Here is an 18628-nt window from a genome sequence, read left to right as displayed (position 1 = left end):
GAAATTCAGTGACTTAAAATGGGCACTCCCATACTATGCAAAGTTTTTAGGCACTTTCATGGTTAAGATTCTTATCACACGTGTCATCATGAATTATCATCAGTGCATCTGATTGTTCCCAAGCTCTCACAGAGCTCTGATCTCAGCATCATGGAGTTAGACTAAGGCCCTGTTTACACGAGGACGCTTGCAGGTAAAAACGTCAAAATATTTCAACAAAACACCCTATCGTTTTGGGGGCTTAAAAACGCAAAAATTTGAAACCGGCCTCCAGAGTGGAAAAGCTGAAAACTCTCCGCCGTTACATTTCCGTCTAAACGGCAAAACGCAAAACTTTGCCAGAAAAAAAAAAAACTTTGCCGAGATCTGACCACGTCGCGTACGTGATTACGTCGCATACGTGCGCCGGTGCTTTGGTTTGCTGGCCAGTACAAGGAAGTAAACAAAGATGTTTTTGTGGCTTTGTAGTCCAAAGTGGTTCGAAGCAGTAGTTCGACCTCTTCGTCTGTCCAAACAAAGTTCTACTTACTAGTCGCCATCTGACATTTACTGCGGCAGAGATCCAAAAAGGGAGATGGTACGCATGTGCGTAGACATAGCGGAGTTTTATCACAGCGCCACCTAGCTGCCTGGCATGCATATCCAATCGAATTCCACACACTATAGAGTCACCGTAAATACACAGATTTCCTTCTAAACGTGAAATAAAAAGTGAAGACGAGACGCCACTTTTGGGTTTTCTGTTAAGATGGTCCTCGTATAAACATAGCCTAAATCAACTAAAGAGCTGTGGCAGGTTCTTAAAGCACCTTCAGACATGCACTGCTTTCCATTAATCTGACAGCATCCTAATATGTCTGCTGAGTGTCTCAATGGCCATCCTGATGACTTTTCTGCAAAAGTTGCTACAGTAGTCTACCTTGGTCAGACCTTGAAACATTTGTTTATTTTTGTGTATATTCCAAGTATTCGGGTCACAGAATTAATATTTGGATACCAACACAATGACCGAATATTCAGATATTTGGGTCCAGCCCGAGTGTCTGCGTTAGACAGACGCAAACAAATATGAATTAAATTTATAAAAAAACACAACTAACACTAAATTCTTGACAGTTTCAATATGTCAGTTCTCAACATTGCCGGCATCAAAGTCAGCAAATAACAGAATGTGTTCAAAACTGAACAAAATTAATAAACCATCACATCTTCAAATTAATATTTAGTAGTCCTGCCATCAGCACGCAGCAGAGCTCTAATCCTGGCTGGCGTGTTTCTCATGAGCCTTTCACACTGTTGAGGGATAATCTCATCCCATTCTTGAATTACTGCTTTTAATTCTTCTAAATTCTTTGGTTTATGCTTTGAAATAGACCTTTAAATAATCCATCACAGATTTTCAATGGGGTTCATGTCCGGGGATGGAGCTGGTCACTCTAAGACCTGGATACTGAGCTCCTGCAGCCAAGTTCTGCTGCCCCTGGATGTGTGACATGGGGCATTATCTTGTTGAAACATCCAGTTTAACCTCGACAGAACAGTGCAGAAGGGAGCATGTTGGTTTGGAGACGGGCACAATACTTGACAGAGTTCAATGTGACATCCAGACAATGAAGTGACCAACACCAGCAGCACTCACCCCAAACCATGATACTGCCTCCACCATGCTTGACAGTAGGTACTGTACATGCTGGAGATAATGCTTCCCCTGGCCTTCTGTGTACCCTCACATTAGCAGGAGGAAGACAAAGCTGGAAACTGGACTTATCTGTCCACAGAATCTTCTTCCAGTTCCTGGCTGCCCATTTTTTTTGTGTGCTTGGGTCCAACGATGCCAGGCTAACCTCTGTCTCTTATTGATCAGGGGTATCTTGAGAGCCTTGTAGGACCTTCAGCCATGATCTAAAAGTTGGCCACGTACAGTGTAGGTGGAACACTGGACACCAGTTTGGTTTGGCCATGTTGCTGAAGCTCCTGTGATGTCATTTGGTGGTTTCCCTGCACATGCAGATCAGGATGTGGTCATTTCTTGCTGAAGAAACACTTGGACATCAAGATCTTGGTTTGTCTTTCAAGCTGTTGGTTCATCTATATTTATGTGGAGTGTAATCAACTGCTGAAGGACTACATCTGCACTTCCTGGCTTTCTGGCGGCAGCTGTATCCTTCCTGGCTGAGAATCTGTATCTTCAGGCGTGTTTCCTGGGTTAAGTTCTTTGTTTTAGCCATTTTTGTCTCTGAAGAATTTTCAAATGTGCTGGCTCTATATAGACATGAAGCAGGGCAACAAAAATTGTCGTTTAATGAAAAGCACAACCTTCGTTAGTGGATCACTGGTACCAAAATGACCCAATACTCAAAATTTCCCATGTATTTTTATGGAAGCAATCAATTTTAAGTTTTTATTGGCTTTTTTAGGATTTGTTTACTATTTTGGCTGTGACTGTACTGAAAGAAATTGCACTTGAAGACCTAAAAGGGATTCTTAATGCAATATTTCACAAATGCATGGGTTTTCAAAAAAAAAAAATCTTCCACCATTGTAGTTCTAAACTGCTAGAAACTATACTGCCATTCTGTGTTATAGCTGACCTGTGTGATGTGGAGACATGTTGACCTACACAATGTGACCTGTCATTGGATCCAGATTGATTTGCACTTCACATTCTCTTGGTGATAATTTCTAAGTATAGGAGTTTCTAAAAAGCGAGTATTTATTGTTCTAAACAGTTGGACAAAAGCTCCTGTTAATATCTTGTGCAGGAAAAAAAACTTCAGTTACATTCATTACCGGTGAGTTTCCTGAATCCTTAAGCTGTTCGTGTCTGTTTTCATTGCAGAACAATTTGATTAGTATGGAAATTTCATTGGTTGCTTAATAGATTTGAAACTGTAGAGCAACAAGCATGAAAAGGTGTGTTGTGATTTTGGCACACAAGCTGTATAGTACACCTCTTTGTGATGTTGTCAGATAAGTATTGATGTAATATGGAAAAATTCTTACCTAAATCACTTCATACAACTCAAGGTACCACTGACTTGTGTGTCCGTCCTTTAATGGGACAGTGCAGTTCAGACTTATTGAAAGGTGAAACTAGAACATTGCTGCTGTAATTTTTACAGAAATATGACCAGGATGTCCATTCAGTCATAAAGCAATCAGATTAACGTAGTGGAGGGCATGTCTGAAAGGGGCCTTCGAGGAAATTCAAGTGGGAAATGTGTGACGCGCCCAACAGTGAGTCAGGGCAGCGCTGCTGATATGAGGGTAATAACAGAACTATGTCTGGATTTGGAGCAACGCAAATGAGCTGGTTCAGACGGAAAACTTTGACTCATGGTGTGGGCCTTTGTCAGAGATTGTGACACTGGATCATGTGTCTGACTGCAGTTATGAGCTTTTCTGTTCCTCAGTCTGAAATCTTACACTCTGAACAGCTTTTCTTTTAGGTAGCCAAGTGAAGGGACCACAGAGCGCTCACAGTACAGAAGCTTTTATGCCACTGTGTGGATGAACTTTTGCTTGATGTGATGCTGCATGCTGTGGACGGCTCAGGGCCTGAAACACATTAACAGACATCACTGTCTCTTCATGTTTGTCACGCTCTATTCAGACAGTTAAACATTTGTGAGGCTGTCACTTTTGTTAATGGTCAGGTCCACATATGAAGAAGCATATATCTATACGCACACACAAAAATTACATGGAGTTATTCCGACAGATAACAGCCAACTGCACAAACATTTTTACATGTGGTGCTTCTACTGTTAAAATTATGGCTTTTTGTCTTTCCTTGCTGTAGAACATGCTTTGATGTTGTTTTCCTAAATGATCAATGTTAGAAGACTTTCTTAGAACTTAAAACTGGCCAATTTTCATCAAAACATATTTTTATTTGTCCGTGAAATATAATTTGACAGTAATTTTGAAAAGGCAGAACAAGACCTTGTAGTGCTTTGTTTTAATCTGAAGGCATGCAGTTCAGACTTGTGTTGTAGGACTGTTGCCCAGTGTGACCCAGTTAGCTTGCTGTCATGAGTACACCATATAAAATCATGCCATGTAACAAGATGCAGTAAAATAAGGACCAAACGGTAGTAGATATCTGTTCTTGTGTGTATTTGCTTTCTTATTCTCAGATTCTACCAAGAAGAAAATAAGAAAACACTTCATTTGTGCATCAGCTACAGGGAGAAATGAATGGATCACAATTACATCAAGACAATACATTATTTTTAACAAGCCTTATAAAAAAAATCCCAATGTCAAAGTGTCTACAGAGAAGGTGTAGCTTGAGAGGTGTTTTAGCTAAGCAGCAGCTCTGGTGCCCCACCTATGCTACACAGGATGTCTTCAGCTACACCTGTGTTTTGGCACCCCTCATACCCTGTTAGAAATATAAAATTCAGGAAAGCAGACTTGAAGCTAAAAACAACACTACAGCTTGCAATTATGAGTGTGTAACGGGCTGTGCAAACTGATCAAAATAGCAGCACATATGTTTGAGTCTCCTCTCCTTGAGTGAAACATCTTCTGTAGGGACAGCTCAAGGAAGAGGACAGTTGACAACTTTTAGGGTTGAAACAATAAGCGCTATCCACTGATGAAGAGACAAATATTTAATGCACTACTCCTTATTCCTGTCTCATATCTGTGTCTTCTCTCTCTGTCCTTCAATCAGCAAGCGTCAGTGGGCCTGCAGGCTCCACGTTGGTGCTGAGACAGGATGAAAAGGTTCAGGCGACATGGCCAGGAGTCCCAGAGGGATCGACTGAAACAAGAGCTCTTCCAGTTTAATAAGGCAAGTTACCCCTGATGCATCACAGTTTAGATCTAAATACAATAGAAGATAACATCACAATAGATGGTAAGGAGCATTTGGACAAGAGACATGACCGAACAGTCGGTTAAAGCGAAAATCATGTCAGCAGACCCTTCCAAAAATGTTCATCTGGAATTTGTTTATATGCACTTAAGTGAACAGGTTGTTGAAAAAAGTTATGCAGATAATTAGAGGACATGCTCTAAAGTGGTTACTGTGGATGCACATGTAGGAGCCAGACGTGCCGCATGTGTTGATGATGTGTTGGTCCTAAGGTCCTGACGTTTTTCTGATATTGTGCTGTGTCTGTGTAATGACAGACTGACTGACGGCACACAGGAAGTCAGACAGGCAGAGTGCAGTCCCCATCATGAATGTGTCTGACTTTAGCAACTAGTTTAATGTTCAGAGGTTGAAGATAACTTAGAGATCAGTTAACCACTTGCTGTTGCTTCTATGTTACTCTAAATGTGGATGGAATCCTTTTAAATACAGGTTAATTTTGTGTTATTTTTTTTTGTCCTGGTCTTCCGGTCTTTTCCTTGTCTCTAGTCTATTGTCAGTGACTGCTGTAAAAACGCATTTGCTGATGTCTTATATTTTTGCATATTTCTCACACTTAAATGTTCCACAACTTGAAACTAATATTTACTAATATTTAATATTAGACAGAGAAAACTTACAAAACACAAAATGCACTTTTAAAATGATGATTTATTGAAAACCTATATCACCCCTGTGAAAAAGTAATTGCCCCCTAAACCAAATAGCTGGTTGGGCCGCACTTGGTAGCAACAACTGCAGTTAAATGTTTGCGATAGCTTGTAATCAGTATTTTACATCGCCTGGAGGAATTTTGACCCACTCTTCTCAGCAGACTAGTTTTTATTTGGCTGCATTAGATGGTTTTCAAGCATGAACTGCCCTTTTATGGTCATCTTGCCACAGCATCTCAGTTGGACTGAAATCCAGACTTTGACTCAGCCACTCTAAAACTTTAATTTTGTTCTCTTTGAGCCACTCAGAGGTGGACTTGCTTGTGTTCTTTGGGTCATTGCCATGCTGCAGGAACCATTTGTGCTTGAGCTTTAGGTCGTGGTCTGATGGTGGATATTCTCCAGAAGGATTTGCTGAGCAGAGAGCAGAATTCATGACTCTATCAATTATGACAAGTTGTCCAGGTCCTGTGGAAGAAAAGCAGCTCCAAACCATCACACTACCACTACCACATTTCACTATTGGTATCATGTTCTTCTGGTGGAATGCAGTTATTAACTTTACACTAGATTTAACTGTCCCATGTCCACCAAAAAAGTTCCACCTTTGACTCAACAATCCAAAAGATGGTATCCCAAAAGTCATGGAGCTCATCTAGATATTTTTTTGCAAAAGCCAGATGAGCCTGTATGTTCTTTTTGGTCAGTAGTGGTTTTCATCTTGCGATTCTCCCATGGATCCATTTTCACTGAGAGTCTTCCTTGTTGTGGAATCAAGTAGATAGAACTTAACTGAAGGAATTGAGCTCTGCAGTTGTTTTGATGTTCATCTGGGTTCTTTTGTGACCTCCTGGATTAGATATTGATGCACTCTTGGAGAAATGTTGGTAGGCCAACCACTCCTGGTAAGGTTCACTACTGTTTCATGTTTCACCATTTGCGGATAAAGGCTCTCGCTGTGGTTTTGTGGAGTCCCAGAGTCTTCAAAATGACTCTGTAACCGTTTCCAGACTGATGTCAGTGACTTTGTTGTGCATCTCTTCTTGAATCTCTTTAGAACATGTACTGCTTTTTGAGATCCTTTAGCTAGTTAACAAGGTCAGACAGGTTCTATTTATGTGATATTTCTTAAAATCTGGTGACGGTTTAAATATAGCCAGTTATCAGCCAATGAGCATCCCCACAGTGGTTTCTAAGGTTGCTAAGAGGTGGGTAGCAAAAATTGTAAATTAGCATCTGAATAAAGGTCACTTTCCTTTGCATCCAATGCAATTTGTTTTCTGTGAAAATCACTCTACAGAATTTGAAAACTGTCTGTATATAGAAAAGATTAAATGCATGTTGGACACTAAGGCTTGTGTTGGTGCAATATTTTTAGATTTGGGAAATGCATTTGACACTGTAAATTATGAAGTTTTTCTGTCTGAATTATCTGATTTTAACTTTTCTTTGGATGCTATTCAGTAGATTAAAGTGCTATGTAGAACTCAGGAAGCAGTGTGTCTGAATTAGCTGTGTGAAGAAGTGTGGACTTCTGAATTTAGTGCTGAGTAGGTGAAAGATATGAATGTGTTCCGGTCAGAGAAGCACGGTAGGCAGATGTACAGTTCTCCTCTTTACTGATGTCCAGTCAGTTACATAAAGTTATCAACATGGCAAGATGTGTGGTTCTGAAATAGACAATAAACAAGAAATGCAATTGAATACTTGGTGTAAGCGAACATTTCCAGTGCTTATTAATTTCAAGCAACAAGTTACCCAGACACTGGGCCAGCCACATAAACAGAAAGTGCCGTTAGATAACGAAATTAGGTCACAAACACAAATTATCGTCACTGCTGACAGATTAGCCGGTGAATGCAGAACTAGCTAAAACACTGATAGCAGTTAACAACTTCGTTTAATTAGCATAACAAATACACAGAAATGGCATTTAACGCCTAATATAACTGACTTATAAACTTATTTTTGCAGTCACGCACGTTACTGCCATGAATGAAACAAAGGATTAACAGTCCATCAGCTCTGACAGGATCGTTCGACAGGCTGCGCTCCGCTCGTTTAAGTTAACAGCTGTTACGTCTGTAACGTCATTTTCTCTGTCGCTACGGCATATCAGGCAGGGACAGTCGCAGATGGAGGGGACTTTCTCACAAGCTGTGTCAAATCAACTTTTCTAGATGTCCCTGTTGGATTAACTCGGGGGTCATTACTTGGCCCTCTGTTATTCTCTATGTATATTAATGACTTGCCAAATTCGTGAGCTAATGTGTAATTTCAAATGTATGTCGGTAATGCTGTCATCTTCACCAGTGCCAAAACAACACTAGAAACATCCTCTATTCTTACTTCAGCTATGGTTCCTGTAAATGAGGGGCTTTTTAAATTGTGCCTGCTTCTGAATTTAACTAGAATTGTTTGTATGATGTTCACAAAGCATCCATCAGACATAAAACATTCAAGAGTCTTTTTGACAGGATAGGAACTAGAAATTGACTCTGAATTCCGATATCTTGGTTTGACTCATGATTCTACAGTGAAAAAAGAGCCACATGAAAAGAATGTATAATACAGTGAAATTCAACTTGAACAATTTGACAAATTAGACCTTTCATAGCACTTGGTGCTCCTAGAATGTTTCTACATTCCATAAGAGACCTTTACCAACCTTCAAAACTCGCCTTCAACAGTGGCTGAAAGTGAACCAGTCTTGTGACCATTGACCCTTATCTACATTCCCACCTTTTTTGTGTACTTTTTGTAATGGGCTTTTATTGTGACCTATGTTTCACTGTTAAGTTGTTTTTTTTAACCTTGTTGCTATAATCTGGCATATTTATGTTTATTGCTGTCTAAATAGACATTCATTAATGTGCACTGTCCCTATCAATGTCCCGAATAAATGCATATTTAAAATCAACAAGCCTAGAGGTACGTGTCAGAGTATCAGGTACATGAATGCCAGTACCCAAGGGTTCCCAGCAGAGCAGTGCAACAAGATGAGTGTTTTCACTTCACCTGTTACTGGATTTCATATTGTGACTCATCTAAGTATTTCAAGAAGTGCTTCACTAATAAGTAGCTGCAGTGTGAGATTGCACAGGTGACTTCATATGACTTTGCAATAAAGCATCAGATGATTTGTTTATCCATTCAACTGTGTTTCAGATTATCCTGTAGTTTATATTTGATGACTAAAGTAATACATTTGATCATTGTTATTGTCATCAATGTACGCATTTTATTTAGTATTCCTTTTTTTTGTTGTAAATATTTGATCAACAATAAATCCTTGATTTTGTTGATGAAATTATTAGCAATACAAACAGATGATCAAGAGTGTGGCTGCATGCTTTCACAGCTAGCCAAGGGAGTGAACGTTTTAAGTAATGTGTAGGCAATAGATATCAAGCATTTAAAAAAAAATATGGATAATATCTAGTGATGGAGGTTTATAAAGCAGGACCATGCACATACAGAGCTGCAAATATTTAACTATCTTTGTTTCTACCAATGTGCATGCACAGTTTAGTGTGTGCAGTCTTACTCTGATTTAGCTGAAAGGATTGCAGTAGTTTCCAACCAACCCCTTCAAATGAAATAACAATTCTTTTTAATGTGCTACTGAATTCTGACAGTTTACAAGATATTTTGGATTTAATAACAATTAAAAACCAGTTAAAGAATTTTTTAAAGAGGTTTTTTTTTTTTTGCCTTTACTGTAGAGGAGAGTGGAGAGAGAGAGACAGGCAACGTGAGGGAAGGACATGCAGCAAATGGCTGTGGGTCGGACTCGAACCATGGCCACTGCATCAGGGACTATAGCCCCTGTTCATGGGTCACCCACTCAACCAGTTAAGCTGCCGGGGCGCCCCAACACTGATTTTTAACAGCACTGTAGTAATAATACTAAACCTTGTACTTAGTTCCTTGTCTCAGTGATCTCCTGTCACTGCGTCTGTGGTTACAGCTCTGTGTCACCCTCCTCTTGTCTGTCCACTTTTTCTTCCTCAGACAGTGGAACATGGATTCCCCCACCAGCCCAGCGCCCTGGGCTACAGTCCCTCCCTGCAGCTGCTTGCCATCGGCACCCGCTCCGGGGCCATCAAACTGTATCCTTCACTCTACCTGTGAATAAATATCTGGGAGGAACTTTAGCATCATGTTTGAACTTGAGGTAGGAGGTGCTAATGAATGCCTGTCATGCTGCTAAACCTTCCTCTTTTTCAGGTAGGACATTTTCCCACAGAGCTGCTCAGTGCCACCTGGTATTGTTAGACCATGGCGTCTGTGTCACAATAGCCTTTTGCACAATTATTCATTGACTGTGGAGTGGAGCCAGTTGGTACACTGTCCCCATTGACACAGAGACACACACTGGTTTGATAATGACGGTACCTTGTCTCATTAGGCTTATCCATTCCTACAATGCAGCTGATTGTTCCTGGATAAAATAGCAAGAGGGCTCAGATGAAGGAAAATCTCTCACTAAATGCTATGAGTCAACTTCAGGCTATGCCAAGGGACAGAACAGATTCTTTTCTTCTTATGTCGCACCAATCATTTGATAATGTGGTGCTTTAGTCAGTGTCTTTACAGTGAGGTTAGAGTCGCATATGCTGCAGCAGCCATGGAGCTGCCTTACTGGTTTACACATTGTCCCTTCAGCAGCATAGGAGAATAAGCTGCACTCCTCATGTTGTTTGACAGACTCCCTGCACAATCTGCTGCTGCCTGGGGCCTGTACCTCATGCAGGGCATTAGGGTTTCCGGTATAAAGAACAAAATAAATTTCTAATTGAGATACATCACAATGAAAACCAATAGATTGCAAGTAACAAAATATTATTAAAAATATATAAACGAAATAAAAATAAAGGTAAGTGACAAAATCAGTTAGTGAACAGAACATTGAAAACATGAATGCAGTGAAATGTAATTAAATACAAGAAAACTATTTCTAATCAAAAAGGTGAAAAAATAAGTTGCAATTTTGTGTGTTTTGTGCTTGACTCAAGCATATTCAGTTTTATTAGGAAAAATCATTCCCACAGGAGCCTAACATGGACAGAAATGTTTGTTTGCATTAAAATTCATAATAAGTAACGGAGAACATAAGATCAAATGCTCCAGATTGACCTTTTCAAGTAACATTTTAAGAAGGAAAAAAAAAACTCATTACCTTAGAAATTCTACAGTCCCTGCATAGTGTATGCTTCATGTTGTTAGAATTCACGAGTGTTTTCACATATAATGTTTCACTTGTGTCTGCACTGCAAATGTAGTTTTCCCACAATGTTGCATCACAGCAAATTTTGGGCCACAGCAATAGCAGTACATACCATTCTAAGCTTATTGTCAGAGTTACAACTTGAAACTCAAAAGTCTGATTTGGAGAAAAGAATCAGCCAGAAGGAAAAGGTCCGAACTTCAACATTTTTTTCACAGTGCCCCCTAATCCTCTTCTGTTAGTTTAAATCGGTCTCGAAAATGCATGTTTGTTGTGTTCAGGACTAAGTGGGTAATGACTCCCAAAGGAAGCAGGCATTTTGACTCAGGATCACCAAACACATCTTCGCCTCCCCTTCAGCCTTCTGGCATCGCCTGGGAAGGATTCTGACCCGCTCTTTTGTCGTTTTTTACAGACTTCATCTTGTAGTTTGACTAAATATTTAATTCTCCACCTCGTACTGTAATGTTAATGGGCCTTAAATTAAACTTAATGTTGATGCTGGCTCCTGATGTCTTTGTTGTGGGTACGGTATGTCTACTTTCCTTTACTAGTGCTCAGGTACGGAGCTCCAGGTGTGGAGTTCATGGGTCTACATGACGAGAATGCTGCCGTCACACAGGTGCACTTTATGCCCCACCAGGTACTGTCAGAGAACAAACACATGAAATGCAGCAATAGCATTTCTGCTCTTTAAATTTGCAAAATTAAGAAAAGTATTCCAGCTGCCCACTGTTCTCAAAAGTACTGATGGATTGTGACTGGTTTAGGTTGAACTGGTGACTTTGCTGGATGACAACAGTCTGCACATGTGGACTTTAAGAGGCCACAAGGGCCTTTCTGAACTTCTGGAGATTGGACGCTTCACACTCACTGGACCTCCTGGGTAAATCACATATTTACAGCCATCATTTCCACCTTTCCACAGGAAAATTTACAGAAACCGTTTTGGGATCTCAGAAATTCTTCTGGCATTTTAACTGCAGCAAATCACGTTTTGTTTCCAGGCTGTTGTTTCTGCCACCCCAAAGTCCTTGATTCCAAATTTAGAACTGTTACACCAACACACTTCTGTGATGGAGTTTTTTTTAATATATGTATAAAACCAACAGGACCTATTTCTGACTACATCACAGTTCTTGAAATGAGTTGGCCAGTAAGGCATATCCGTCTGCATCCATAAATTGGCCTACCCATCCCTTTATCCAAACAAGGCTACCTGACATTCTAGTTGATTTCTCTTTACTCCTCATTTCTTCCTCAGTGCTCCTCCAAGTGTGACCAGAGTGACTGCAGTACTGGCTCACGCCTCAGGGGAGCTGCTGCTGTTGGGGACAGAAGGAGGACATGTGTTCATAGTTGAAGTCCCTGGATTTAGAGAGCTGGAAGAGCGGAATATCAGCCTTGACCAGGTCGCTGCTAGGTGGGCAACTGCAAAACATCAGCACGCATTGTGGAGTTGTATTTGTAATTTAATTGGGTAGTTTTGTGAATTTAATTACATCTATTTGAGGATGTCGAGCTGTGATTAGTCCATTTGTGGGAGGAAATAGTGCAAGAAAACTGAAAAGGATACTCCTCCATATACAGTACTGTAGCCACGGTGGAAACAAGTGTTTGGCTGTTTACTATATCGAGAAAAGCTTTCCGTCGGGCTAGAGTCTGTCTCTGTGTTCAACCATGTAATTCTTCTGTCTGCTGTATGAGCATTTCATTACAGTGGTTGTGATTCACAACAATAGGCTACAAATCAGCAGCCGTTATGGCAGTGTTTCTCAAAGTGTGGGACACGCCCCCTTTGGGGGTGTGCAGATTCATGACAGGACGGAACGTGAGTGACTGAGAAGAAAAGTCTGCGTGGAACTAATTATCTGAACTATTGTTTAATCGTCGGCCTGTTTATCGCAGCGCACAACAATAATACATAGCAATACTCAAACTGTGTTGGCTGTTTCTCAATACCAAGTACCGACTCAGTAATACAGACTTCCGAGAACACATCTTTAATGTACAATTGGAACACCAGCATGCTGCATGATGTCACCACCTCAGCTCATTTACTCCGATTAGCTTAACAGAAAAATTACAAAATGGAATCAGATATAACATACCCCTGCACATTCACATTTCAAGATAAAACAGTTAAAATGTATTTATACACTACCATTCAAAAGTTTTTGGTCACTTAGAAGTTAGTTTGTGGAATTTCTTGCCTTCTTAATGGGGTTGGGACCATCAGTTGTGTTGTGCAGAAGTCAAGCTGATACAGTTGACAGCCCTATTTTACAACCGTTAGAATCCTTGATTTATTGACAGCTCTAGTTTGTGATGCAGTTGAACTGTACTGTTTTATTCTCAGTTATATCAGTGGATCCACAAAAAACTTCCCACAAACTGTTTACTGAACAAATATTAAACCTTGCCAAGGACACCACGTGGTGCAGGGCTGTTTTATGGGACCATGTGTGTTTTATCTGAATATACCAAGTGCCAAAAAGCACATTGCAATAGCTTGCTGGTCTTGATATGGTGTAAACAATGATTGATGAGACAATCACTGCAAAATTGTTCTTAGGTCAAAATCTGCATCCCATCCAAAGGTTTTTTTATCATCCAAAGACGGGCCTTATGGTAAAGCATCCATTGTAAATGTTATCAATGCGCCATATTCTCTGCTGGACCCTTTGTGCATGTTCCAAACACAGGGAACCACATCACTTGCACCTCTTTCAGGGTTGTTTTAGGAGGACAGGTGTACCTATAGCAGGATAGGTGCTTTTAATGGGCCCTGAACACGACTGGGTGGGTCTTAGTGCTAACTTATAGAAGACGACAACAACAATAACCACCACCTTTTTTCTGCTTTCTTGATGTCTTCTTTGAGTGGTTGGAGATGAGGATGGGGATGTGCAAATCAGAAACACAAACTTCAAGATTATGTAAAGGAGCTCTTAGATTAGGAATTTACATCCTGATGCACTTAACACAAGAACATGGTTGTTAATAAATAATAAACAAAGCTAATGAGTATTTTTGTGTCATATTCTGTGTTTTGTTTTTTCCCCTGGAGAAAAATAGAACATTGTTCTACACAAGATTTGTAATGGATGGCCCATAAACAGTGTATTGATTGTTCTGGCTAAACTGTTGTCACAAGATTTAATCCATCACACTGCCTCTCAACCCCTACAGATCAGTATTGGGTTTGATGTTGTGTGTGTGTAGTCGCTGTGTTGTCTTATTTTTTCTTCTTTTCATCACTCCAGCGTGCCAGACGACTACATCGGCCGCCGGAATCTGGAACACGTAGAGGCCTTACAAGAAAACCCAATCAACCCAAATCAGGTTGTTATTGGCTATGGACGGGGTCTCATGGTCATCTGGGATTTAGAGAAGCAGTGTGCCATCCAGCATATCCCTGCCACACAGGTAGTAGAATACCAGCCAGTCCTGTACAAGCTGTGTTTCCAACCAGCATATGCAATCTTGGTGTATATTTTTTTTTATGTATTCTAATGCAACTATAGCAACTGGAGAGTGTGTGGTGGACTGAGGACGGAAGCTACATTCTCAGTTCACACAGCGATGGAAGCTATTGTCGATGGATGGTGGGTGGTGAGGATGTGAATGAAGAGGAGGAAAAATCTGACATTCCTTACGGTGAGAGGAAAAGCTGTGACATTTTAGTTTACAGCCACACATGAAATGTTTTGGGGAGTTTTTTGAGGCTGATGTAAACTCAGCTCCTTTTGTCACCACAGGACATTTCCCCTGCAAGGCCATTTCTAAAATAATTCAGCTCCCTACAGAAGAAGGGTAAGCTCACTTCATTCCACACTAAAATACACTTGTCATGTTTTACACAGCTTCCCTCAGTGGAAGTTGTCCTAGCGTTCTCTCTGTGTCCTCAGTATGTTACAGGAGCTGTAGTTAAACATTAGCCTTTGGGCAAACTAACCTGAACCTGTGTGTGTGTGTGTAGGCCTCCATTCCTGCTGTTCAGTGGTGGTATGCCCAGAGCCAGCTACGGGGACAGACACTGTATCACAGTGATCCACAGTAAGACCCATGTAGCTCTGGACTTCACCTCCAGGATCATCGACTTCTTTGTCATCAGAGATGGACTGCAGCATACAGGCAGGCAACACACCAGCAGCCACTCTGCATATAACACACACACTCAGTCACTGCTTGAGTTCAGACTTTTTTTTTTTTTTTTACAGTTTTAGTATGTAAATGTGATTATATCCTGATACATTTATGTTGGTACATCATTACTAGTCAGTTCGGTCAGACAGGTTTTTACAGAAAATTTCCATATGCCCTCCCTTTCTCGTCACTTCTCAGTGACTGGTGTTGCCACGGTGTGCACTTACATGCATTAAGAGAACCTGTTTACACTTGGCTTACTGCGGTAATTTGACTTCTTTTTTTCAACATGGTATAATCAAGAAGCAGGATACATCCATTTTGCAGGGTAGGTAGGCCCCAAACCCAGCTCTGCTTCCAGGGATGTTAAATTTACCTGTGGAGTTTTTGACCTTTAAGGCTTTGTTCAAACTGCAGGCCCAAATCTATTTTTTGACACATCCAGAAAATATCAAATCTGGACAGCGAAAAAAGCAGATTAAATGAGATCTTTACAAATCTGACATTAACAATATTGGTTGGAGATTGGTTGAAGTGGGCTTTAAGCCTGTTTCCAGAGGCTTCCTACTTGAGATGCTGTAGCTGCTGAAATTTGATGTCGAAGTGTCTTTTGCATCACCCACAATGTGGCATACAACAGCAATGTCAAGTCTAGAGGACATAATCCATGCTACATACTATTATCACGGCAGCATTAAAGACAACATGGAAAACGGCAGTCTGAGGACTGTCGTCAAAATGCGTAGTTTGCTGATTGAATGGAGAGCATCCATCCATTTCTGCTGCTTGACCCTACCAAGTAGATCTACAAGTCAAGGTGTCTCAGCCTCTGCTCCTTAAAACCTGCCACCATGGTAAATGATTTGTGGGGAAATATTTCATTATGCTCCTTATTCTTATGAGCATCACTCAAGCAATACACAATAGAAGCTACATACTTCAGTATATGTAGAATACAGTCTGATTACAATTTACATCTTTCTGCTTAAATGTTAATATGGGAACACTGCTCTCTCAGAAATTGCTGTAATTGGCCAACAACAACAACATTAATTTGATACCACGTATGTAGCATGCAAAGACAAATTTGTTGGGAAAAAATAGCTCAGAGGAAGACATTTCTATGCCTGCATCACACTTACTCCATGAGGACTGAATGTTGTGATTTTGGTCATTTTGGTGCACTTTGCTGTTTATTTCTGCCTGTTCATGAGTTACCAGTGATATTTTAAAACATTATTTAATGACAAACTGCTTGTACTAAGAGCATGTATTCTCTTGTCAAGGAGATTGTAACGGGGCTTAAGGCAGTCTTCTTGGGTTGCATAGGTTTTGTTTGTGTTTTTTTTATGTACAAATAAATTCCTAAATTGCCGGAGTACTGTTCAGACAATGTTTATGTTCCTTAAACCAAGTCATAAAGAAGCACCAGTTAGCCACCAGCACCACATCAAAAGATTTCAAACCAGCAGCTTTGAATGTGCATGCATATAGTGTGCAACTTTCTGTTCTACTGGCTTCTTGTGTGCTTTTAAATACTGTCATTGTGAACTTCCATTATTATTGAGTGGGTGTAAACAGCCTGAACACATGCCGTCTCTAATACACATGGACCATACAAAGTAATTTGGGTGTGCTGCTTTCACATAAGTGGTGGAGGCCAAAAGTGGGCCTTTTGTTTCAGTTTGAGTTATTAAAATATTGACAACCACAGAAAATCTTTCCTTCTCAGATTTGCCCAGCAGAGAAGAGAACCATGTAGACCAGAGAGAATACCATAGCTCAGGTCGGTGTTGTAACTTATTGGTTCTCTGTCCACCTGCAGGAGATCCCAGTGCGCTGGTGGTCCTGGTGGAGGAGGAGCTGGTAGTGATCGACCTGCAGACAGACTGCTGGCCTGTCATTCAGACGCCTTATCTGGTCCCTCTCCACAGCTCCGCCATCACCTGCTCCCACCACGTCTCTGCCATACCCCTTAAATTGTGGGAGAGGGTCATCGCTGCTGGAGAGCTGCAGCATACACACTACTCTAAAAAGGTACACCTGTGTTTAAAGAAGTTTGCCACTTTTGCTCATTTCCTGCATTTATGTTGAACAGTAATTATTATCCTCTTAGTGCTTTATCTTACGTGACATTTGAAATAAATGCTTTGGAAATAAAGTTGTTTTTGTAAGTTAAGTTCAAGATGACCTAAATGGTCTGGCTTTATGAAATGTATCTTACAGAAAAGTCATGATATGAATCTTCTTTTCTGATTGGCTTTTCCCTTCAGAGGTTGCCACAGCGAATCATCATGATATGAATATTATGAGTTATTGATGAAGTCTGCCATCTTGGAAACACTCACCTTAAATGATGCTACATTTTGTCATGAGTAAATATAGAAGTATCATACATTTTACACTTCCTAACCTTGACCCTGTTTAACCTTTGGAAATCCAAGAAGCTTCTGTGCATTCTTTGCTTCTTTGACAGTTTAACTTACTGTACGCTCATTTTTCACTGCAATGTAAAGTCCCACAGCTTTACATGCAAACTGTTTTGTTTACAACACATTATGGTGTCAACAGTTCATTTTTAGAAAACATTGAAATGACAAAAATCATAGTCGATAAGTTCAAGGACTGTTGGACAGTTGAAAATCCAACAAATCTTCCTGTTTTTGCAGTCTCTTCTGATAATAAATCATGTTATTTTGGCAAATTTTAAATCAAGATCCCTTCCGGAGCCATTGGCGGGTCTTGGGGTTCAGAGGGTTAAAATATTGTTTGCTATCGTGTAAGGAGAGTACTCAGGTTCTGAATTACCAGGATCAGGTCAGTCCCTAAAATAATTATTTTTTACAGTGCCCAGGCATCAGAACATCACAGAACCTGAGTGTGACTCCAAATAAATCCCCTGCGGGGTTGTTTATCATATGTAGCATTTAATTGCCTGAAATACATATGCATTCCTTCATTTCTGAACTGATGGCTTTAAGTTAGTCTTACGCTTAAACTTTAATTTCCCTTTCCTCCATGTCAGCCATGGCCAATAACAGGTGGTCAGAACCTAGCTCCAGATCCTCCACAGAGAGACCTGCTGCTCACAGGGTAGGTACACCTGCACTTCATTCATTTGTTTTGGAAGCTTTCTGTGACATTTTGCAAATCATGTTAATGTTTGTTTCATGTTTATTTGCGCATATAGGCATGAGGATGGAACAGTGCATTTCTGGGATGCATCCGGAGTCTGTCTGTATCCCTTGTATAAACTGAGCACAGCTGGAGTGTTCCACACAGACACTGATCCTAATGACAACATGAACCAAGGGGCTGAAGGAGAGTGGCCGCCATTCAGAAAGGTCTGTTTGTCATACACGTCACAAAAAGAAATCTTTTTTTTTTTTTAACTACTAGTTCAGTGTCTGTTGGAAAATGGCTGTTTGGAATGGACAAATGTGTGGGCTCCAGTAGTGCTGCCTGACAGACAAATGAAAATATTCAATGAGGCAATGTGTGATGTGACGTTGCTAGAACAGCAGCGGTGCAGAAATTACTTTGTGCATGAGGATGATGAAGAAACATTAAAAAAAAAAAAAGTTTTTACATGACAATATGAACAGAACAGTTTTCACTTGTTGATAACAAAACAATCTGTATCATGCTTGGCTGGAGATGGAAAGTAAACAGGATGGTGTTGTCTGTTGCTACAGTGTGGACAAAGCATTC

The 18628-nt window shown here is 40.4% G+C and overlaps 1 protein-coding gene across 1 annotated transcript in view; it reads left to right on the top strand.

Moving 5' to 3' along the window:
• Window positions 1-18628, top strand: part of llgl2 (LLGL scribble cell polarity complex component 2) — a 42121-nt gene that overhangs the window by 10692 nt on the left and 12801 nt on the right. Inside the window, exons 2-13 of the mRNA XM_022211913.2 lie at window positions 4682-4801; window positions 9553-9650; window positions 11330-11411; window positions 11539-11654; window positions 12033-12191; window positions 14035-14197; window positions 14296-14428; window positions 14530-14584; window positions 14751-14905; window positions 16743-16954; window positions 17943-18010; window positions 18108-18261. Of these exons, the coding sequence (XP_022067605.2) occupies window positions 4727-4801; window positions 9553-9650; window positions 11330-11411; window positions 11539-11654; window positions 12033-12191; window positions 14035-14197; window positions 14296-14428; window positions 14530-14584; window positions 14751-14905; window positions 16743-16954; window positions 17943-18010; window positions 18108-18261 (1470 nt within the window). The 5' untranslated portion in view covers window positions 4682-4726. The remainder of the gene's footprint in view (window positions 1-4681; window positions 4802-9552; window positions 9651-11329; window positions 11412-11538; window positions 11655-12032; window positions 12192-14034; window positions 14198-14295; window positions 14429-14529; window positions 14585-14750; window positions 14906-16742; window positions 16955-17942; window positions 18011-18107; window positions 18262-18628) is intronic.

Source organism: Acanthochromis polyacanthus, chromosome 19 (genome assembly GCF_021347895.1).
Source record: "Acanthochromis polyacanthus isolate Apoly-LR-REF ecotype Palm Island chromosome 19, KAUST_Apoly_ChrSc, whole genome shotgun sequence".
NCBI classification, from domain to species: domain Eukaryota; kingdom Metazoa; phylum Chordata; class Actinopteri; family Pomacentridae; genus Acanthochromis; species Acanthochromis polyacanthus.
Note: the sequence above shows the minus strand (reverse complement) of the source record. Positions and strands in the feature narration are given on the sequence as shown.